Here is a 24431-nt window from a genome sequence, read left to right on the forward strand (position 1 = left end):
TATGTTGTAAAATACTTTATTTGATAAAACTTGCTGTAATATCAGAACAAAACCAAATAAAAAGGTCTTATGCATGATGTCTTGTTTGCAATATTTCATATGTATGTACCTTTGCTTCTACAAACATTACTCCCTCCACAACAAAATAGTCTCCTCCATCTAGATTCTTATAGTACTCCATCACTGCAGCATTCAGATACCACAGTAATAATCATAAGAACCTGAAACGGACTTCCAGGTTAAGATACCTACATTCATTGGCCTAAATAAATATAGCATAAAGTGACCATATATTTAAAACAGACATGGCGATAACTTTTGTACAACAGACATTTTGATCTTGCCACAATCCATTAGTAACATCACTCTAGAACAGAGGTCCTGAACCTGTGGGGCAAACGCTCGGGGAGAAGGCGCGATAGGACCCAGGCCAGCTCCCACAGGGGTGGGGAGGGAGCACCACCCAGCCCCTCCACTCCCAGCATTGCTCCAGCCCCATCCCCAGCTTCGGCCCCCTTATCCCTGACCACGTCTTCTCTCCCATCTCCCAACCTGGGAGCCACAGCTAGAGGTTCAGCTTCCTTTTTTGGTTATTCATCCCCATGCTCCTGTATCATCTGCAAACAGGCTGAGATTATATCACAAGGGGCTGCATGTGAAATGGCCATCTGTTTTCCAAGAACAGTTATCAAATTATGTTTAATCACAATTTCTCCTTGCCTAAAACCTACCCTATAACACTGCTTGAGAAGTTTCCTTAAAAAACAAAAACAAAAAAACAACTTTTAAATGTTCCTTTCGAGTTTCTTTTTCAGGATAAGGCAGCTAAGTTACATACAAATAGAGGTCAGCAAAAATGGTCCCAGGAAACATTAAGAAACCAGATTTCAAAATCAGGAAGTTTGGGGAAGTCCAGATCCTGGGATTTTGACTCAGGTCCAACTATACTTGTTGGGCTCCGTAAGCCATCTCAGGTTTGAGTTGGATCAGGTCCTGGACAGTAGGAGAATAATGAGCATACACACTCGATTCTGTGGCTCACTTTGTAAGAAAAGCATTCTCTTATGGAACTCTCTCTCCTCCCAACACCCCCCTATGGACCAATTCTCAGTTCTCAGCAGAAAAAAAAGTTCTCCCACCCAAGGATACCTGTGAAACCTCAGTTGTGTTTAAAAAAATAAAAAAAAAAGGAGTAAACATGGAAGACACAACTTGATAAGAAGCATACAGCATAGCAACTGGCCCTCCCCAAAGAGCCAATTTAGATACAAAAAATTGCACTGCTGTGTGCTTCCTTTTCCAAATTACTCAGGCGAGTCCCAAGTTGTCCAGACTGCAAAACAAAGGCAGGTTTTAGGATGCATTGAGTTTTCGTGTTCAGTTAGAAAGGGGGAAGGGTTTACGAATGGACAGATCTGATCAAAATAGGATGTCACCAAATGTTAAAAAAAAAAAAAAAAATGCCAAAGAAATGAGTATTTAGATGAAAAAAACTGCAGTAACGCAGTCAGTCAACTTCATTCCCAGTACTAGTGTAGCCTACTACACAAACCCACACTGGAGCATTCAGGGTCAGTGGCCTTTGCATCACAGGAGTCAAGAGTCCTAAATGACATCCATGATCCCACAGACCAGTATTCTGGACAAATAGATAGCCTATTTGGTTCTCTCCAGCATTACAGTCCTTTTGACGCAAGCAGCAGCATGGACTTTCCCAAAACAAGATGTATTTGCCAACAGCCAACTCACCGGTGTCAGAAGGCTAATCCAGAACACATTTTAGCTTTCAAGGGAGAGAACCAAGGAAAGCTATGTCTGATACTCTGACAGATGGGATGGTAGACCAGGTAGAAATAGTACAAGTGATATGAAGAAATGTGCAGACATACAAACCTCAAATTTAAAATATATTCAGTACTCAGATGTGTGCGTCTAACAGCATGGGTAAGGCACAATGCCAGATACAACACAGCTCCACCAATGCACCTCAATTCTGACTTATAGCATGGCCCCTGCTATTCCAGCCCTGGATCCCACACACAGCTCTGCTAACGAACCTCACAACTGACCTGCAGCAGGCTTTTCGTGCTCAAACACTGACAAGTGGATGGAGGGAGCATTTATACACCCAAAGCCTTATTTGCACTGATGATCTTGAGAGCCCCAGGTTTCACTAGCCTTTCACCTCTTGAGCAAACTTGTGATACCCCAGTGCACCTCCATACACATGAAACTGAACAATAAAAAAGGCATTTGAGAAGGAATGGCCATTCTTACTTATGTAAGATCTAATAAAATAATTTTCCCTCTGATGTGTGCTACTAACATAGTATAAATTACACTTCAGATGGCTGCCTTGGAAAACAAGTGGCAAAGACACTAATAAATACTTCATTTTCACACATCACAGCTGAATATGTCCTCATTCGCTGCACTAAGGAGTGCTTGCAGTAGATCTGCTTGGCATCTCTTCCTGTCTTCTGTAATTCTTCATAACACTGTGTATGCCACTCACCAAGAACACCAGCGATATGGCTGCAAAGTAACTAGCGTAGATCATGAACTGCAGAGTGGGAGAGAAAACTGGTAAGTTAAAGGCTAGCAAACCCACTCCTCTCCATCCTATATGAAAGGTAAAATATTCCTTTTTTTTTTTTAAATTAGGATTGGTGAATGAAGCATGATGCACCTAATTCAGTATCTGGAGTTATCATTACTTTCATCAGAACTGGGGAAAGACTCCAGACAAATGGAGTTTAGTCTCTAAGGCTGCTTACCTAAAAGGGACCAATGCCACAGCGTGCGCACAGGAAAACCTCTCACTGAACTAACCAGGAGCTTCACTTGCACAGGGCTACAGGAACATATCTAACGAATAGTGGCAGCCCAGTTCTCCCATACACCTGTGCCTCAAACCCTGTCCCAGTGGGGTGAGATGGGAGCTCAGCCTCCAACCTTGACTACTCAGAGAAAATTAACAAGGTAGTCAGCTGGTGCTAAGTGTGGTTGTGGTTTTGTAACATGGACAGCAACAGAACTGACACACTTTCTTTTTCTTACACCCTCTGAACAGCAACAACCTGGACCAGAATCACAAACAGATGACAGAGGCAGGAGAGAGGCTCCACATCCTGATTTACATCCCTTCCTTCTTCTCCAGTTAGTAAAGATAAAGCAGTGATCTTACCTGTGTGAATATGTTTAGCCCAAGACCACTGGAGTCAACAACAATCAAGGTAAGCAAAGTCTGCAGAGCCAAGGCAATGAAAGTATTGATACCAAACACCAGAGCATACCGCTCCATGCTTAGATTAGTAGCAATTTGGAACCTAAGCAGAAAGACAAAGGGAGAAATGTGAATACAGGAGGAAAAGGGAAGAAGGAATCTTTCAGGGTAAAACAATATTTAGGTAAGCAGGCTATGTAGGTTGAAAAGTTAATTCATAAACTGGCTATATATTTCCATCATCTGGCAGTGTGATCTTATCACATCTCACAAGCTAAGCAGGGTCACAGTGGGCTAACACTGGGGAAACTGTCACAGGGAAACCCCAACTGCTGCAGAAAAGAGTTTCAGAAGTTCAGTAAGTTGCACTCTTTATCTGAGTCAGTACTGAAATACCCTCTCCTGGTACCTGCATGGCACTGTGCCATTGGAAGGGGCCATCTTTCAGAAGAGATGCAAAAGACCCATTAACATGGGGTGTATGTACTCCACGCTGGCCCAGCAACTTAAGGGTTAATACAGGCACTGCCAACCACTGCTGACTGGCAGTCTCACAGCAGCTGGGGGGGATACAAGGGCTGGGAAGCAGGGGCTATCAGAGGAGTAAGCAGGCTGGAGAAAAGAGCTCCTGTCAGCAAACGTCTAAAGAGCTGCCCAGGGATGAAAGGACCAACCCCCTGTGGTACCTGAGAACAAAGAGGGTATTCAGATTCCTGGGCACCAGAAAGACTGACAGCCCCACTGAGCTGGGCCCATGCCATGCTAGGCCAGAAGGGGGCACCTTTGCGCTGACTCACACCCTCCTCCTTTAAGGAGGAGACTTGTTATTGGTTGTCTTGGCTAGATTCCAATTTGTCCTACTGAAGAAAACTCCCTCTGCAGTTTACAGTGGGACCGAGAACTTTTTCCATTGGACCATATGAACCGGAACCATAAACTCACTGAACATTAAATCTCACCAAATGAGGGTAAATCCATCCTCATATCCACTCGTACTCCACACCTGAACATAGCCATTATATGAACAACATACCCTCATATCTCAATGTCTGTACTTTGACCCGCTAACCTATTACCCCCAGTTGGGGATATTGCAGGTTATGTATTCCTTACACCATCTGATCCAAACCGAACTTCACACCCCTTGATAATCTGTACATTATTCCCTGATAACCAGAAATTTCTACGCTTAAACTCCATACTGTTTTCTTTTTATTTTATCATCTTAATAAAATTCTTAAATCTTTCCTTCGCTTCCTAGCTAACCTGTGCTGTAGCATTTGATTAAAAAGTTTCTGCATTCCACTCCACAGGTGACATTATCTCCTCTCATTTTCCTTCTTGTATGTTTAAACTTTGACCATGTATTACTACTTGCCCCTCTTCCCCTCCCTGTGGCTTCACTCAAACAATGTGTATGGAAAGACATTTCACTGACAGGCAGCACTACCCAGTATTTATAAACAACGACTTTAGTATCACAAAACCTCTGTTCTAACCCCAAGGTCTGCCACTGAACTGCAAGCAAATTGTCAAAGCTCAAATGTAAAGAACTTAAGATCCTTGCGCAAAAGGCACGGCCTACATGCAAAGCATTAAGCCAGTTTTGAGACAGACAGCTAGTCTTGTCAAGTTTTGTTTTTTTTTTTAATTAAAATACCTACGTTGCTATCGTGATGAGCAGCATATAGACAATTCTGAAGATTACATATGAGACGTAACACACCCAGATGTTACGAACAGTGTCCATAACATATACAGCAGCAGCAATGATGAGGGAGAACAGGGCCAATGCCACCTCACCCCAGATAGCCCAGGATACTTTTACGTAACCCACAGCAAATACAGCAACAGCTCCTATAAGTAGAAAGGAAAACAAAATACAACTTAATAGTTGCTCAGACATTCAGCTTAAGCCTTCTGTGTTTTAGATTAAGAGAAACCAATGTCTAAATATATGAGATGTGCATGAGGGGAGCTCCCCTACTGTGCACATATTAAAAAAAATAAAATAAAAAATCAGAAATTGTAGGGCTGTAAAGAACCTCGAGAGACCATCAAGTCTAACCCCCTGCCTGAGGCATCCCTGACAGGTGTTTGTCTAACCAGTTCCTAAAAACTTCCAATGATGGGGATTCCACAACCTCCCTTGGAAGCCTATTCCAGAGCTTAACTACCCTTGGAGTTAGAAAGTTTTTCCTAATATCTAACCTAAATCTCCCTGGCTGCAGACTAGGCCTATTACTTCTTGTCCTATCTTCAATGGACATGGAGAACAACTGATCGTTGTCCTCTTTATAACAGCTCCTAATATATTTGAAGTCTTATCAGGCTCCCCGTCAGCTTCTCAAGACTAAATGTGCCTAGTTTATTTAACCTTTCCTCATAGATCAGGTTTTCTAAACCTTCTATCATTTTTTGTTGCTCTTCTCTTGACTCTTTCTAGTTTGTCCACATCTTTCCTGAAGTATGGTGCCTAGAACCAAATGCAGTATCTCAGCTGAGGCCTCACCAGTGTTGAGTAGAGCCGGACAATTACCTTCCATGTCTTACATTCAACACTCCTGTTAATACACCACAGAATATTAAGGATTTTTTTCACAATTGCATCACATAATTGACTCCATTTGTGATCCACTATCACCTCCAGGATCTTTTCAGCAGTATGACCACTTGGTCAGTAATCCTTAATTTTGTAGTTGTGCATTTGAGATTTTTCCTTCCTAAGTGAAGTATTTGTCTTTACTAAATTTCATCTTGTTGATTTCAGACCAGTTCCCCAATTTGTCAAGGTCATTTTGAATTCTAATCCTGTCCCCCGGAGTGCTAGCAATCTCTCTGTTTGGTGCCATCTGCAAATTTTATAAGCACACTCTCCAAGTCATTAATGAAAATATTGACTAGTACCAAAACACAGGACTGGCCCCCATGGGATATCCTCTCAGTTTGGCAGTGAACCATTGATAATTACTTTGAGTATGGTCTTTCAACCAGCTGTACACCCACCCTACAACAATTTCATCTAGACCACATTTTCCCTAGTTTGCTTATGAAAATGCCATGTGGGACTGTGTCAAAACCCATATTAAAATCAAGAGAGTAGGATTCTCAACAGTACTCATCTTTGGACTAACTCATCTCTACCTGAAGTCTGTGGTAAACTCCTACTAGACTTCAATGGGAATAAGAGTCAAGCCAGTACCAAGTGCTTTAGAAAATCCCACCCTAGCTCTGCAAGAAAGCAACCCTGGTGCCCCAGACTGTAGCTGATTCACTCGTTCTCATACAGTTTTCCAGCTCAGACCTGAGTGAGCTATTCTGATCCCATCATCAGGAGGTATTGTACTCTAGCAGTCAGGTTTGTTCTGTTACTTATTTAAACTTGGCCGAGCACTATGGAGGCAGGTGGTCAAATGGTCAAAGGCAGAGAGGTGGGAATTAACCTGCTGGGTTCTGTGCCTAGAAAGTGATGATCTGTACGGGGTCAAGCCTCTCATGATCTAGGGGGGAGGGATAGCTCAATGGTTTGAGCATTGCTCTGCTAAACCCAGGGTTGTGAGTTCAATCCTCGAGGGGGCCATTTTGGGCAGGGGTTGGACTAGATGACCTCCTGAGGTCCCTTCCAACCCTGATATTCTATGATTCTAGTCCTCAGAGGTGCTGAACAACCTGTTCCCACTGAACCTCAGGCAAGTGCTCAGCACCTCTGGGGAAGGGAAGGAATACAAACTCATTAATATTCATTGCCTCAGTTTCCCCAACTAGGCTAGGAGGGTGATACACAGCTATGGAGCCTAATGCAGTATCATTTAGTGCTCCTCTGAGTGAACACGTTAGAGCAGTATTAAAAGTATCCCCACAGCTGTGACAAAGAATGTCCAGTACACTTCTATTACACAAAAGAATTTTCACTTATGCCTTACCTGACCCTTTCAGTCAAGCAAGGCCTTTGGCAACTGAGGTTACAAGGCAGACTACTTTGAGGCTCACAGGTTTCTTCCAATACTTCCAACTAAAAACGGTAGTGGCTCAGTCTGTTTGAGCAATAAAGTCATAGATCCTCAACTGCATTTAAACTGGCAGTCATGTTAACACCTAACTATACATAGGGAGTCTGTCATACATCTGGAGAGTTTTGTTAAGCATTCCAGAGCTGCAACTGCTTTGGGAGGGTCCTGTAACACTGCACATCACAGGTAGAAAGACCAGGTATTTCCACATTTCAATACCTACCTCCTGGATTACAAAATCAGCACAGTGCAGCTGAGTCACCCTTAGACATTACACATGAAACTCACCCAATGAAAATTTGATTCAGTGTCATTCTCTCACCTGTACATGCTAGGAAGCAATGCAACATCAGACCTGTTTTGGCAATACTGAGTTTGAAGGACATAACGTGCTAGTTCTGTGGTTTGGTATAGTGTTTAGATGCCTTGTGACATGCACCCATTGAAACTGGAGTTTAGTAGGTAGCTTACCTAGTAACGTAGAAACTGCCTCCACGCCACCATTATAGATCTCGAAGCTCTGAGAAGGCAGCACCATTTCCCACAAGCCTTGCGTGTAGTTTATTACCTGGAAGTAGCCACAAGTTGAGAATGCCCACCACACAGACCAGCAGAGCATAGGCCGGGAGGAATAGCAGTGCAGGAAGTCCCGCCATAGCTCTTTGAGCACCTTTGAGATATCCACTTTCTGCTCCTGCACAGATTTAAAAAAAAATAAAAAATCATCCCATTTCCGAATGATTCACCTTACTCCACAGATGCACTTACCACTGGCAGGAAGTTGCAGAGCAATAGCCCTGGATACACCACAACTCAGTCTGTCACAGAGTAGGCAACAAAGTATCCCCACCAGGCTGTCCCCACCAGCGACACGTTTTCCCACCCTAACCCTGCACGGGTGAAAAAATAGTTCATTCTCCATGGTCTATGTAAACCTTGGCCTCTGTGCTCTAAGGGCCAATTTACTGCTAGTTGTAGTGGAGGAGAGACTGATTTTCCGCTCCCTACCCTATTCGTTAGGAACTGGACAGAGGCCACCAACTTATTTCACACAGGCCACAGAGCCATCAAATAACAGCTTCCAGTCATTGCCAATCTGACCTGGATTTGAGCCAGAGACCAAGTAGTAAGAGTTTGAGAGCAACCACGGAAGTTTTCCCAAGCAGGTATTTGGAAGTTTCCCACAAAACCAGTTTTCAGAGATTACAATTATTCAAATTAGTGGTCCTATTACATAGCTTCATACCCCATTTATCAAGAGATGCAATATAATTACATAGGTCAAAAGGCTCAGACAATCAGAGATATGTTGTTTGGAGGAGATCTGAACAGTGATGGAGAGTCTATGGAGCAAAGATAGAAGAAGGTTGTTTCAACAAACACAGGAGCTGCAGAGCAGAAGTTTTTTGCAACCACAATTGCTGGACTGCATGAAGAAAAAGAAACTTACAGTCTCTTCTCATACAGCTCACCTGGAATAAGGTTGGATAGAGAAGTTCCAGGGAGAGATTTTTGGAAGTGTTTACCTTGGGTGGAAAGAGCAGAAGTTAATTATCCATCAGAGAGGCTGGTTACTTTAGTATCTAATGTGGAATTATATTCCCTACTGCTTTATGTGAACAGCACCAGAGAAAATTAGTACTAGCTTGCTTTGTAATAGAGATGCTAGATTTCAGACTACTTGGTTCAGTAGCAGATCTAGTAACTCCTCATGCCAAATGAAATTAACAGTATGCAGGAGTTGTACAGAGTAATTCATCTTGTACCAAGACACTGCAGGGTTCTTCCCAAAACCATTAAGGGTCATATCAGCACCATTAGGATTTCTCCTCCCCAAACCCCCTACAATGGACACCAGCAGCCCCTTATGCATGGAATGCCCTTCCTGAACTAGTTTGTGAAGCTCCTGTCCCGTCCTTCAAATCAGTCCTCAAAACCCAGTTCTACTGTGATTCCTATTAGCAACTGGAGACTTTATATCAAGTTACATTTATTAAAAAAAAATGTTGAGAATGTTAAGGTTGAGAAGTCAAGCCCCTGAAAGTTAGGAGATACCATTTTTCTGGCGGTCTGTGCAATCTTAATTTTACCCTCTTATACAACCATTCTGTACACTGAATGAAGCAGGGGTCCTGTGGGGCGGGGGCGGGGGGGAGAACCAGTATATGATCATGCAATTAGACATGATCATAATGCACACAAGAGGGCCAAATTAAGGTTGCCCAGGCAATCATAAAACTGGCATTTCCCTACTTTTGAGTGCTAGACTCTGCAACCTAAATAAATAATGTTATTTTCATGTAATTTATATGTAATTTGAGCTGAGGGTTGGTTTTTTTTTTTTTTTTTAAAAGATAACCATATTCTACTGTGGACAACCCTCCTCCCTGAATCATGGTATGCTGAATGTGAATGAGACTAGGTGTAGGAGGGGGATGTTAGCTTTCCTGATGCAAAAAATACTTCACCGATGCCAGCTTAATGTTTACTGTATAAGGAGAAAGTAGCTGCTCAGTAATGACCAGCTTCTCTCATCTTTCAGGAATGACCAGGCCAGGGTTCTCAGATTCACATGAATCAGAGCCACTGAAGAAAAGAGAATTACAGGTTTCAGAGTAGCAGCCGTGTTAGTCTGTATTTGCAAACAGAAAAGGAGTACTTGTGGCACCTTAGAGACTAATAAATTTATTTGAGCATAAGCTTTTGTGAGCTACAGCTCACTTCATCAGATGCATTCAGATTTATACACAGCTGAATTGGAATTAAGTTGCAAACTGGATACAATTAACTTAGGCTTGAATAGAGACTGGGAGTGGATGGGTCATTACACAAAGTAAAACTATTTCCCCTTGTTTATTCCCCCCCGCCCCCCTTCCTCAGACGTTCTTGTCAACTGCTGGAAATGGCCCACCTTGATTATCACTACAAAAGGGTCCCATCCCCCCCTCACCCCCCTGCTCTCCTGCTGGTAATAGCTCACTTTAAGTGATCACTCTGGTTACAGTGTGTATGGTAACACCCATTGTTTCATGTTCTCTATGTATATAAAACTCCCCACTGTATTTTCCACTGAATGCATCCGATGAAGTGAGCTGTAGCTCACAAAAGCTTATGCTCAAATAAATTTGTTAGTCTCTAAGAGACTTACAGACTACCAGCCCTTCCAGCCACTCTCCTGATCCTCCAGTACTACAATGTGAGTGGCAACTGGCATGCTTGGTTTCATTCATGCAATAATAGGACAGTAAATAACACCTGTCATCCAAGGATCACAGAGCATTTACAAGTGGACATTATGGTTCGGTTAAGTGGTGGAGAACTGAGCCACACAGAAATAAAGTGACTTGCCCATAGTTCATTCATAGCTAGGGCCCTACTAAATTCAAGGCTGTGAAAAACGTGTCACAAACCATTAAATCAGATCTCCACTGTGAAATCTACCTATTGTAGGGGAGAAGGAGGGGCAGGGCTCCGACTGTGCATCAGGGTCCAGCTGCTAGCCCCAGCAGGGCTGAGCAGGAACAGCACTTCCTCTTCCCTTGCATGACTGCTCTCAAAGGGAGATTAGACCCATCACTGGGCACCTCCTGAAGCTGCAGAAAGCTCCATGGCTATGCTGCCTTCAGAGCTGGGAGAGGTTCCCAGAGATGGGTCTGATTTCCTCTGTGCTGCTAGCAGAGCCCCAGTCGGGCTGGGGAGGGAAGGGACTTCCTCTTCTCCTGCACAGACACTCTCGGGGGCGGAACATGGAACCGCAGCCAGTGGGACCTGCAGGGGCAGTGCCTGTGGACAGGGGTTGTGTGTGGAGCCACCTCCCCCCCCCCCCCCACACACACCAGGAGCTGCTGCCAGACATGCCAGCCGCTTCCAGGAGCGGCACGGGGCCAGGGCAGGCGGGGAGTCTGCCTTAGTCCCACTGTGCCACCGCCACCTGAGGTAAGCAGCACCCAGCCAGAGCCTGCACCCCAACCCCCGGCCCCAGCCTTGAGACCCCTCTGCACCCCATCCCAGAGTCTGCACCCCAAACCTCTGCCCCAGCCCCCTCCCAGAGCCTCCACCTTGCACCCCAACCTGCTGCCAGAGCCCTGAGCCCCCTCCCAGAGCCAGCACCCCACATCCCCTCCTGCACCCCAATCTCCTGCCACAGCCAAGAGCCCTCCTGCACCCAAACTCCCTCCGAGAGCCTGCACCTTGAACCCGCTTCTGCAACCCAACCTCAGCCTGGAGCCCCTCCCACATTCTAAACCCGTCGGCCCCAGCCCAGAGCCCGCACGCCCTCCCAACCCCCTGTCCCAGCCTGGTAAAAGTGAGGGAAGGTGGGGGAGAGTGAGCAACGGAGGTGGGGGGTGGAGTGAGTGGGGCGGGACTTCAGAGAAGGAGCAGGACAAGGGTGTTTGGGTGTGTGTGATTACTGTTATTTCTACATTTTCTTTGAGGTAGATCCTGGGTTGCACTTAAATTCAAAAAATGATCTTGTGCTTAAAAAGGTTGGAGACCACTGCTCTAGTTTTTTCTCAGCTCTAGTAGCTATCAGACACTCCTTGTGGAATCATTTGTTGGTGCTCTGCCAGTTGCAGTAAGTTCAACTGCCTAGATCCTTGTTCTCTGGGTGGGTACAAACAAATGCAATTTTCTGATAACAAAATACAACCAGTTTGAGGACACATAGCACAAAACAGTGAATGCTGTTTCTATTCTTGATCTGAGCAGAGGATTTCAGGTAGAGCATGGATTTAGGTGTAGGAAGCAGCCACTTATTCTTCAGGTCCATAGTGGTAGATATTGGATGCTTCAGAAGGCAGGATCCCCTAAACTTTTTTTTAATTGTGCAATGCTGCACGTGGAGAGAGAAAATTCTTCCCATCAGGTTATGCACGTGAGGTTCAACAGTCATTATCTTAACATGCAAAATTATTATAGAGCAATGTGATTCAGCTCTACGTTGGTTTTAAAAAATAATAATAATGGAGCCTCAGTATTTAAGCCTGGTGTAATTTAACTCCATAGATGGCTGTAGTTGATCTCAGAAAGCATTCCCTTTATTTTAGATTCTCCATCAAGGCCTCCTTGGTCTTGTATTATAGGACATAGTAATAAACACATGTCATTCTGTTTCATTTATGATTTAGGGGTTTACTGAAAAAGAGATCAGGTTTGTTTGTTTTGTTTTTAAACTAAGTGCTTTCGGCCTATGGAGTATGCTGCAATGGAAGACAGGAACCTTGCCTCATGTAGCTCACGATCGACTGCCTCAACATATCCTTTCCTCCCAAGTAGAAGAATTCTGAAGGTGTTTACAGCTATTACTAGATGAAATGGTCAGTGAAACTGACAAAGATTGCTGATGCCACTGTGGACAAATAGTCCAGATACCGGTGGGAGTGACTGAACAAATCCTCAGGCTGAAGGTCAGAGAGGAGGAAGCCTTTTGATTAAGATCACTTGTTCAACAGTCCATTACATATACCTGAGTGATCATGGAACTCCCCCAACCCATCCCACTAAAAGCAGCAAAATAAAAGAAAGACTTCCCTTCATCTATGCTCAGCAGTTCCTTTAGTTCTGTCAGTAAAGGGGCTTTGCAAAACTGTTAGATTGGGTAAGATTAATTCCCTGGAATGTCAATAGGTTTAATTCTCAGCAGTAGCCTATGAAAGGATAAACCCTTCTGGCTAAAATGAAGCCCAACATTGTTGCCCTCCTTCCACTCATTGCTCGGGATAATATTTGAAAAGAAGCCTGACTGGGGAGACTGACACATTATATAGTCATATTGGCTCTAGCTCTGCTGAAATTCTCATGCAGGATTTTATCTTACCTTGCAACTCCCTATTGCAGGCACTTCTCATGTCTCAGCTTTCCAGCATATGCAAGAGTGATACAGTCCAAATTCTCGTGTGTGCTTGTAGTACTTTGAATTTTGCCCCAACCTTAACTTCACTGACTCTCCGTTCACTTCAGGATCCAGCTAGAGATTGATTTATTTTTATTAAAACTCTCCATGGACTTACGCTAACCCATCTTATGGGCCTGGTCTCTCCATACTCCCCTCAAATTCAGCATCAGCCTCCTCCTGATAAAAGTTTTGACCAGACAGACCCTTGTATTCACACCCTACACACTAGTGTAATAATTTTTGTACAAAATATGCCTTTTGAGGTATCACTTGAAAACTAAAAACTCACTGATCAATAATATCATGGTAAAGTGTACGTAGCGACATTATATGTAAAGTTACGAATTCCCCATATGATGTTGGTAGCACATGTTCAAACCCATGCAGTCCCAACTAGAAAGCAGTGGTTAAACAGGTCTGTTCTAAACGGAATGTGTTTACCTCCATTTACATATACACAGAGACAGTGCAAATCTGCATTTCAGCATACACAAGGGAGAAGAAAGAGGATGGGGGCACCTTCACCCCCAGACTCCACATAGCCGTATTTACTGTTTGAATAAACTTTACTTTGAGGGTTAATCCTCAGAAGAATCTACTTCAAAGGGGGACTGGACTATAAAAGTGAGAGGCAAATACACACTCGGGGATCTCTCTTTTTTTTTTTTACCTAAGACAACAAAGGAACTTGGACTTTTGGGAGGGATTCTGACCTGAGAATTTGGTTAGCCCTGTTGCTGGCAACAGGCAATAAGGATTTTACCTTGAGCCAAGTCTAGCTAGTTAAGTTTTCGTTCCCAAAAAGCATTTTATCTTTATGTCTCTTGTAACCATTTCTGACTTCAATGCCTAATATTTGTACTCAAAATCACTTTTAAATTAAAGAATAGAACGTTTAAGTACAACTAATCTAGGATTGTGTTTAAACTGAATTGTTTGGTAACCCCAAGTAGCAAACTGTTGTACATTAACCCCTTACATGGGCAACAGATCTATAATATCTGGAGTGTCCAGGAGAGGGCTGGGCAGTGAAGAACATATTTTGGGGGGAAATTTGGGACTGGGAGCGTGTTGGGGTCAACCTGCAAGTAACAATGAAGGCTGCTGGAAGCAAGCGTGTGACTGCAGTGTTGCAGACAGGCTCCTGGGGTCAGAAGTGCTGAACCAGGGTAGTGACTATATAGAAAGAAAAGGAGTACTTGTGGCACCTTAGAGACTAACCAATTTATTTGAGCATAAGCTTTCGTGAACTACAGCTCACTTCACTCAGGGTGTGATCTGCATGCTGGCAGGCTGATTGTGAGCGACCCAAGATTGAAGAGCAAGCGGTAAGCGACCCAAGATTGAATCCCCTCACTGGTCTGGATTGTCCCTCGGAATGTGATACAAATATCACCAACAACAATGCAAGAGCTTTCTCCTCTGTAGCTCCTAACATCTTTTCATCAAGCTGACTCTCCATCTCATTTCAAGTCCCTCCTGAAGGACTTTTTTAATCCATGAGTCCTTTGTCACTTACTGATCTTATACCTGCACCACAGTGTATACACACAAGTGTCTGCTGTGATTTACTGTCACTCATTATAAAGAATTTCAGCTAAGTTAGTACAAAAGGTACTCTAAGATACTTCCAGGATCAAAAAATAGGACTAAGTTTGTTGCAGTCCAGTTACAGCAACCACATATGCCAAGTGGTAATAAGTTAATTATAGAACTAGGCAACTGGACAAATTTAAAATACTCCCACAGGCTTGCGTCAGAACTTAGTGCACACAACCCTGAATTCTTGTACTGATTCAGTATCTTCCTGGCCAGATTAAATGATTAGCAAGTTCACCTGCAATAAAACTCTGTAGTTCCTCAGTTTTTTTTCCCTCACCCGGTTATTGAGGTGGCAGAGGCAAGCTGCATATTGTGATGCCATGGGGTGTATTAACTGCACTTTGGGCACCCATAAGGTTCTCACTACCTCCCCACAAAAGTGTTTCATTTCTTAAATAACTGAATGGGAATTTATGAATTTCCTCTTTCATAATATAAAGCACTAGAGAATTTTAAATAAAGTGACCAGGTACCTGCAGGAATAATGCACGACATGTGTTTTTCAATGTTCGGGTCGCAACCCAGTACTGGGTCACAGCATGTAAGGCACTGGGTCGCCTTGCTCAGCACCCAGGGACCCTAGCAGCTCCGGTCAGCACTGCCAACTGGGACATTAAAAGTCCCGTTGGTGATGCTGCCCAGCTAAGGCAAGCTAGTGCCTATCTGCTCCAACACCATGCTGCACCCCAGAAGCAGGTCCAGCTTCTAGGCGGGGGGGGGGGCTCTGCGCGCAGCCCCCACCCCAGACACTGGCTCCACACTCCCATTGGCCAGGAGCCGGACAATGGGAGCTGGGGTGGTGGTGCCTGCAGGCAAGAGCTGCTTGTATGTCTCCGCCTAGGAGCCAGACCTGCTGATGTCTGCTTCTGGGGTGCAGCACACTCCATGGTGCCTCCCACACTCCAACCCCCTGCCCCAGCCCAGATCCCGCTCCCACATCCTGAACCCCTCATTCCTGGCCTCACCCCTGCACCCCAACCCTCTGCCCCAGCCCTGAGCCCCTCCCACACCCATCATCCCCAGCTCCACTGGGTCACAGGCATCAATTTTCTTCATTTGGGTCCCCAGAAAAAAAAGTTTGAAAACCACTGCACTACAATACTGTGTGATCAAAAGGAAGACAGGAAAGCACTTTTCTGTGCCACACGTAGGTGAGGGGGTGGAGAGGGATACCTTTTGCTGTCAGGTAATTGAGACACACAGTTCACTACATATACAAGGTGGCCATGATAGTGACATGTTCCAAGGAAGTGGAAGACAACAGCATAGCTTACCTGTGGCTCTGCAGAATGCTCTTCTACATTTAAGGGAACTTTCGATTCAATGTCTTCCCACCCAGGGACCCTTTTTAAGGCAGCATCATCTTGGATGACAGCTCCATTTTTACAATCTAGAACTTTCATCTCCCTACTGACCTGGCTTCTCAAGACGAGGTGAAAGAAAAGACTTTTCTGTGGCATTGGCAGAAACCAGGCTGTGGCAAAAGCCACAGACACAGAGGTCAGGGAGATGACGTTCAAGCTGAACAGGGACCAACTGGCAACCGATACCAGAACCTGTCCACAGATGGAACCCACAGTGTAACCCACCAGGGTGGCACTTCGACAGTAGCTGGTGACTTTCTGGTACAAGTTCAAGTCCACAATGCTATAGATGTAAGAATAATAGGCAATCTCTGTAGCAGTCACCAATCCATAGAAGAACTCGAGAAACTGAATAGCTAGCAATCCTTGGGCGTAGAGCAGCATGAACCATGTCACTATAAGGCTCAGTCCCTGGAGAAGGATTACAGGTTTGTACCTGAGATAGTCTGTTGCAAGGAATACAGGAAACAGCAACACCAAATATGAGTAGGTCCATACTGGATAAATTTCATTGAAAACCTGTATGAAGAAAAGCAAGCCATTAACCAATCACCTGGGAAAGTAAACTTTGTGTATTTGAAAGTTCAAAGAAAAAAGGATTACTAAACACAGACATTTAAGAAACAGCTAGTAAAATCGTTTCCCAGCAATGCCAACAAAATACTGAACAAAATGCAACATCCCTCCCTTCTACCTCTAGTTAGTGCTGTACAGGGAGCTAGAGGTAACAGTAGACTTGAGTTTGGATACTTAAAATAAAAATCTTAAATTTATACATGTCATTCCATCCCCAGAATTCACAGAGTGCTTTACAAATGCATTTCACTAGTGGAAGAAAATTATTGTAACAGCTGTTTACCAGAACACCAGACTACTATATAGATGCTTAACTACTTGCATAAGGCTTTCCAGGTGTAGATCACACAGTACTTTACAAAAGTGGGTAAGTTACTTTGTAATGTATTTGCAAAAAGAAAAGGAGTACTAGTGGCACCTCAGAGATTAACCAATTTATTTGAGCATAAGCTTTTGTGAGCTACAGCTCACTTCATCGGACGCATAGGAAGTGAGCTGTAGCTCACGAAAGCTTATGGTCAAATAAATTGGTTAGTCTCTAAGGTGCCACAAGTACTCCTTTTCTTTTTGCGAATACAGACTAACACGGCTGCTACTCTGAAATTTGTAACGTATTTATAAATCATTATACATTTTACATCCGAGGAAACTGACTTGTCCAAAGTCACATAACAGATCGGTGGCAGAACCAGGAACAGAACCCAGGAGGTCAGGATGCCAGAATATAGTCCAGTATCCTAGCCACTAATTAAGTTAAGGGCAAGTTTAGATCTGAACCTGCAACTAGTACATTTGTTCATTCCTCCAATGAAGAGGAACATTACTATTAATGTAATTAACCAAAAAGTGATCATGCTTTACCACTCATTTGTTAGTGAAAAAACAGTAGTAGCTGTTGCTTCTCTACTTTGTTTCTCTTACTACTTTGCCATGTCACCAACTGACATTTACTTTAAATCAGTAGCAAATTCATTACCCGTTATAGTGGACACTATCAACATGAAACAGTTGACATGTACTTTTTTTTTTTTAAATCCAGATTCCGGATCAGTGCATCAGCTAAAAAGCCTGCCCTGAAGTTAGCCTTTACAAAATTCCTTTTAAGATTATTTGTATGGGGTTTTTCTGGTTCCCTGTTCGGAATATCTTTATAAACACCAACAAAGAGGAAATTGACTATACACCAAATGCTGTCAAACACTCAAACTATATTGTGTTATACATTATGACATTCTCCTAAGCAAACCAGGGAAATGTGGTCTAGATGAAATTACTATAAGGTGCATGCATAACTGGTTAAAAGACTGTACTAAAAGAGTAGTTATCAATGGTTCACAGTCTAACTGGGAAGGATTTATCTAGTGGAGTCCCACCGGAGGCTCTCCGGGGGCCATTACTATTCAACATTTTAATTAAGGACTTAGATGATGGAGTGGAGTGTATCCTTATAAAATTTGCAGATGACACCAAGCCAGGAAGGGTTGCGAACACTTTGGAGCCCAGGTTTAGAATCCAAAACAACCTTGACAAATTAGAGAACTGGTCTGAAATCAACAAAATGAAATTCAATGAAGACACATACTACACTTAGGAAGGAAAAAATCAGTTGCAAACACAAAATGGAGAATAACTAACTAAGCAGTAGAACTGCAGGAAAGGATCTGGGGGATATAGCAGATCACAAATAAGGGTCACTGACCTCGAATAGATTACCAACAAAGTTGTGGAATCCCTGTCACTGGAGGTTTTTAAGAACAGGTTAAAGAGGGATGAACTAGGAATACTTGTTTCTGCCCAAGCGTAGGGCAGGGGTAGCTAATAGGCAGACTGTGTGCCAAATTCAGATCGCCAGAAGCTTTTGAATGGACTGCAAACATCTTATTTATTTATCATTATTGTTATTATTTTTGTATTATTTTCTCTAGAGTCTGGACCTCGACTATATTTTGACCAAGAAATTTGGACCTTGACAAAAAATTACCACCTTTGGCATAGGGGGACGAACTACTAGATTACCTCTCCAGGTTCCTTCCTGCCCTACATTGCAATGTTTCCCTGTAAAAATTTATAGCAATCTTAAGTGTAATTTAGAATGATAGTGCATACATTTTCAGACAGAAGCGTGACTTATGTGACAGTGACCCTTTAAACGTTTAATTTTTAGGCCATGGACATTAAGGTTTTGGGAGAGCAGGTCCTCCTGTGAAGATTTTCTTCCCAATAACAGCTATTCTCAGTTTGTACTCTGGCACTGCCAATCCTGGGGCATGGACCAAGATTAGATAAAACAGAGGTGGCCAAACTACGGCCTGCGGGCCACATCGAGCCTGTGGGACCCTCCTGCCCAGCCCCTGAGCGCCTGGCCCGGGAGGCTAGTCGCCGGCCCTTCCCCTGCTGTTCCCCGTCCTGCGCAGCCTCAGCTCACTGCACTGCCGGCACAATGCTCTGGGCGGCACGGCTGCAGAGCCTGACCTGACCCAGTGCTCTGTGCTGCGCAGTGGCATAGCTGGCTCCAGCGCTGCCAGCCACTAGTGCTCCAGGCAGCGCAGTAAGGGGCCAGCTGCAGGGGGGTTGGATAGAGGGCAGGGGAGTTGGAGGGGGGGGGCGCGTGGGCAGGGGTCAGGGGTGTGGATTGGGGTCGGAGCGGTCAGAGGGCGAGGAACAGGAAGGTTGAATGGGGGCAGAGGTCCCGAGGGAAGAGGAAGTCAGGAAGGAGGGGGGGGTTGGATGGGGTGGCGGGGGGGCAGTCAAGGGACAGGGAGAAGGGGCAGTTGGATGGGGCAGTTGGGGGGGGTCAGATGGGGCAGCGGGGGCAGTCAGGGGCAGGGGTTCACGGGATGGGGGTGTGTTTGGATGGGGCAGGGGTCCCGGGGGGGGTGTCAGGGGGCAGGCCATGCCTGCCTGTTTGGGGAGGCACAGCCTCCCCTAACCAGCCCTCCATACAATTTCCAGAACCCGATGCGGCCCTCAGTCCAAAAAGTTTGCCCACCCCTGAGAGAAAACCAAAATCCACCAGGAGTACAGGCACTTCCTACAAATCAGAGATGGCAGAATTTTTTTGAGGCGTGTGGAGGAGGGAGAGAAGTGTCTTCAGTAACCTTGGATAGACCTTATTATTTCACCCTGATCCTCCTCCAAAACTTCCCATTAACTCCACAGACTTCTCAATCAGCTCTTCCAGCCAGACTTCTTTGTTGTCCTTCCTCCCTACCTCAAGCAAATAGCCTTGGCCACCTTTTAACAGACCAGCCGTTGAGTTCTCTCACAAGTGGAGCACCTTCACTCTTTCGTATACAATTCATTGCTGCATACGCGCTCCCCTCTGAACTGCAGAGCTCAGATCCCAAGGATGCTCTAAGGCGATGTCTACACGACACAGCTTTTAGCTGTGTCGCTAAAAGTCGGGCAGTGTAGCTGCTGTTTGTCGGCAAAAATACTTCCACCCCCAACGAGCGGTGTTCGCATTGTCGACAGGAGAGTGCTCCTGCTGACAATGCGGTGTTCACACTGACACTTGCGACAGCAAAACTTGTGTCTTTCGAGGGGGGGACGGGGGGGACAATACCTCTGAGCAATAAAACTTTTATCAGTTAATTGCCAGTGTAGACATAATCTTAATCTGGATGCTGTCTGCATTACAGGGGCCAAATATTGCCTCTTTGGCATTTCCATCGTCTTGTAGGCACGCAGGCAGCAACGTCCAAGGCCATGCCAATCAACATCTGCTGCCCCTAAACCAGGGGTCGCGAGGTTATTACATGGGGGGTCACGAGCTGTCAACCTCCACCCCAAACCCCACTTTGCCTTCAGCATTTATAATGGTGTTAAATATATTAATAAAGAGTTTTTAATTTATGGGAGGGTCTGCTCTCAGAGGCTTTCTACGTGAAAGGGGTCACCAGTAAAAAAGTTTGAGAGCCACTGCCACTAAACCATGTACAAATCTATTCCAAACAGAAATTTGATGTTCTTGTTGCTTTGTTTTTTAAAGTAAAAAATATTAATCTGGAGTCTAGCTTGTTTTTGCGGAGCTAAATAAGAGTGATCAGTAAGCATTTAGTGCTATTCGACGGTATTTCTCAAGAAGGGGAATGGTTTCAGATACACAGAAAACTGCATTCTCAACACATGACAAAATTATTTTTAAATTCCCTGGTATTTCCCAGACATTTACACGCGAGGAACACCAGAAAACTAGTTATCAATGGGAAGGAAGAGAGCGTGTAAACAAACCAACATTTTTGCTCCAAATCACCAGTCTGAATTCAATCAGCTGTGATCAAGAGTCATTGTACTGAAATCTACTTGACAAGAAGATCCCCAATGCTTCAGATTTTTTTTTTATGTTTAAATGCCCCCATACGCTCTTCCTTTGTCAGACAAGCCAAGAGCAGGTCAGAGACTTAGCCTATATCTAGTACTGAGAGGGTAGTTATGCTTACAACTGACAAAAACAAAAAAACATTTTACAGCAAGACAGCTAACGCGTGTGAGTTATATTGCTGTAAAAATCCTACTGGAGACAAGGCACAAGTAGTTTTTAACAAAATGTAGCTAGGAGGAGGAGGAGAACACTATACCCCACACCTGGGTTTGATCTTACCTCGGCTACATCAGGGTAAAAACGACATGTGCCTTCTCTCCACTAGGATTTACAGTAAGATAGCTAACATGACTTAGCAATCTCACTGCTTAGAAAACACACGGGGGGCGGGGGGGCCGAGGGAGAGGCGGTGGCAAAGACCTAGCCATACTCTCTCCAGCTTCACGTTGAGGCATGTTAGAAAGGTAACATAGGGCAAGCTTACACCACTAACCCCTGCCTCCCCTGTCCTGAAGAACAAGGATACGTTGAGTGTATACAGTGCTCTTAACAGGATGATCTCAAGCACCTTACAAAACCTATTACCCCAATTTACAGAAAGGGAAGAGGGAGCATAAATTTAAGCGATTTTTCCAAGTTCACACAATCAGTGGCAGAGCTTAAGTCCTGACTCATGCTGCCCCAAGCTAATAGGTAGGCACCACTGCCTCCCTGAAGCCTAGCTCAAAAAACAAACAAAAAAAACACACCTTAACAAGGAGTCACATTTCAGCAAGGGGTGCAGTGGGCAAACTCCACCGGGATGATGCCATTTTGTCTCCCTACAATCCCAGACAATTCCGCCTGCCATCAGACAGTCGCCGTGGGGTGGGGCTGCTGTGCACAGCTCCCCTCTCTCCCCCCGGAGGGGGCGCTCTGCGGGGGAGAGAGGGAAGGGGGATGCAGACACAATTCCGGGAGTTCTGCGTTAATCCGCAGTTGGGGGGGACGGGGACGGGACACCCCTAGATGGGGCGAAGAGTGTCGCACACCACCGCCGCTCCCCCCAGCACCCCGCGCCGCCGGCGGGCCGGTACCTGGGTCTCGGTGAGGTTCTTGTCCGGCCCCAGCAGGTAGCGGGTGAGGAAGGGCTCCGAGGGCCGCAGGCTGGCGAAGAAGCCGTAGAGGCAGAGCAGCGCGGTGGGCAGCACCCAGCAGCGGCCCCGGGGAGCCCGCCCGGAAGCAGGCGGCGCCCGGAGCCCGGCCCGCGCTTCCATCCGCGGGGGCCGGCTCGCGACTCAGCGCGGGGCCCCCAAGGGACTCACGCGCCGCGGAGTCGCCATCCGCCCGCACGCGCTGCCAAAGGCACCTCTAGCCCGGCGCCGCCGCTCAAACCTACCCCCGCTGGCCAGCCAGCCAGGAGAAGAGCGGCCTCGCAAGCGGCCTTCCCATTGGAGAGGGCGTCCCCGCCCCCCGGGGATCAGCCAATGACAGCGGGCAGAATGCTGTGACGCGAAACGTAAGGTGCGGGGGAGGAGGAAAGGGAAGGGGACCGAGAGTGAACTGCATGTGGGGACGGGATCGGCACGTGGCTGGGCTCTTCTCAGGGCAGCAGGGGACTGTCACCGTGGGCTCGCATCCCGCCCTTGGCTACCCAGCGTCTGGCTCTACAGACATGCGCCCAGCTCCGCGCTTGTTGTACTACTCCTTATTGCCAGGTGCAGCGGCACGGCGGGTGAAGTAATAGCTGTGATGGGCCCCATTTGTGTTGGTGAGAGGCACAAGTGTTTGAGCCACACACACACACAGAGCTCTTCTTCAGGTCTGGGAAAGGTCCTCAGAGTGTCACAGCTGAATACAAGGTGAACAGATTGTTTAGCATAAGTAGTTAACATTCAGGAGTCAGGCCCTGAGAAAACTTGAGCCTAACTTAAAAGTCCTGGGATCCTAAACATAATAAATACTGTTGTTGTTTTTATTTGTCCTCTGTGGTTTGAGCCTCAAGAAGGTCATATTTTCCATTTTTCCCCCCTCCATAGCCACAAGTGCTAGAAATGTGCTGTTTTTAAATAGCACAAGCTGAACTTCTCACATAGTCAAATGACTTCAAGGCTGGGGCTTTGAGAAGAGTCACATATTTACAATAAAATCACAAGAGCTGGCAATGTTGCGTACCTTCCATCTGACCCATTACCCCATGACGTATCCCATGCACATTACCAACAGCAGCTTGTAACATATCCTGTGTACACCAGCCTGTACTATATCACACACCCAGCAAGGTCAGTGGCCTCTAACATAAGTTGCAGTACATCGTGTGCCTACCATAGAGTAGCTGTTCACATGTTCCCAGAATACCAGACATTTCAGCACTTTTGGTAACAGCATGAGCCCACCTCTGCCTACATGATGCTCCCCTCCCCCCGCCAGCATGACCTTGTAATAGTAATCCTTCAGGATTGTCCTGGAGTCTCCAGGAATTAAAGATTAATCTTTAATTAAAGAATATGTCATGTGATGAAACCTCCAAGAATACATCCAACCAAAATTGGCAACCCTACCTTGTATGCATGGTGTGTGCAAGGTCATGCCGCGTGGGGGATGCCATTTTCAAGAGCATGCCTCCATGCCCCTGCCAGTGTGACCTCATATGTACCATCAGTGCAAGGTCGTGCCAGCAGGGCCAGAGCAGAGCGCTGTTCAAAATGGTATTCCCAGGGGTGAAGGTAACTTAAAGGATTTACCGGTACTCCGGAGTCCTGAGCATTGGGCGTAGCCTCATCCAGAAGAGGCGGGGCCTTTAAAGGGCCCAGGGCTCCCCGCAACAGCCAGAGCCCTGGGCCCTTTAAAGTGCTGCTAGAGCCCTGCCGCCGCTACCCCAGTGTGTAGAGATCACTGCCAGTCACGCTGACCAACATTCTCTCATTGTTTCCTTGTATGCTCATACCTGTGTATATCCATCTGCTGTCTCTTGTCTTTTACCTAGATTCTAAGCTCCTTGGGGCTGGGACTGTCTTTTTGTTCTGTGTTTGTACAGCACCTAGCACAATGGGGTCCTGGTCCATGACTGGGGCTCTTAGGTGCTAACGTATTATAAATTATCATTATTATTATTAAATAATTAATAACCAATCAGTGATGAAAGATTAATAAACACATGGCTTGTAGAAGGAGACCTCGAAAGAGAGACAGAGAGCCTCATTATGAATGAAGAAAATTAGTCAAACTTAATTTTTGAAACAAAATTGACCAAGAGAACTACTTCCTGAACTGCAGAATTGTTCCAAAAAGGAAGAGATGGTGCAGCATGTGCTGATCACCTGCATGAGCCTGGTTGGGAGAGAATATATGGACAGACACAGTGAGGTTGCCAAGAGTCTGCAGTGGAGACTGTGGCAAGTACAGATTTACATGCACCCTGCGATATTGTGACCAGCAAATTGCAAGTGCTCTA

General features: G+C 45.4%; 1 protein-coding gene across 1 annotated transcript; it reads right to left on the bottom strand.

Annotated features, from left to right (window-relative positions):
* On the bottom strand, nucleotides 1-22374 carry SLC19A2 (solute carrier family 19 member 2). The gene is made up of 6 exons (XM_048817385.2): nucleotides 22075-22374; nucleotides 16009-16617; nucleotides 7708-7930; nucleotides 4891-5083; nucleotides 3188-3329; nucleotides 1-2563 (listed from the first exon to the last, which is right to left on the bottom strand). Exons 1-6 carry the CDS (start codon nucleotides 22252-22254, stop codon nucleotides 2435-2437), a joined length of 1476 nt encoding a protein of 491 aa, XP_048673342.1. The 5' UTR covers nucleotides 22255-22374; the 3' UTR covers nucleotides 1-2434.
* Between the last annotated feature and the right edge of the window lie 2057 nt (nucleotides 22375-24431).

Source organism: Caretta caretta, chromosome 1 (assembly GCF_965140235.1).
Source record: "Caretta caretta isolate rCarCar2 chromosome 1, rCarCar1.hap1, whole genome shotgun sequence".
NCBI lineage: Eukaryota > Metazoa > Chordata > Testudines > Cheloniidae > Caretta > Caretta caretta.

Bases quoted from the DNA above. Each gene is read 5' to 3' on its own strand.
- SLC19A2 (XM_048817385.2), bottom strand. From the start codon at position 22,254: ATGGAAGCGCGGGCCGGGCTCCGGGCGCCGCCTGCTTCCGGGCGGGCT. The intron at 7,931-16,008 runs GTAAGCTATGCT...AAATCTGTGCAG, and splicing joins AGCATTCTGCAGAGCCACAG to GAGCAGAAAGTGGATATCTC. The intron at 3,330-4,890 runs GTAGGTATTTTA...CTTTCTGCTTAG, and splicing joins CTGCTCATCACGATAGCAAC to GTTCCAAATTGCTACTAATC.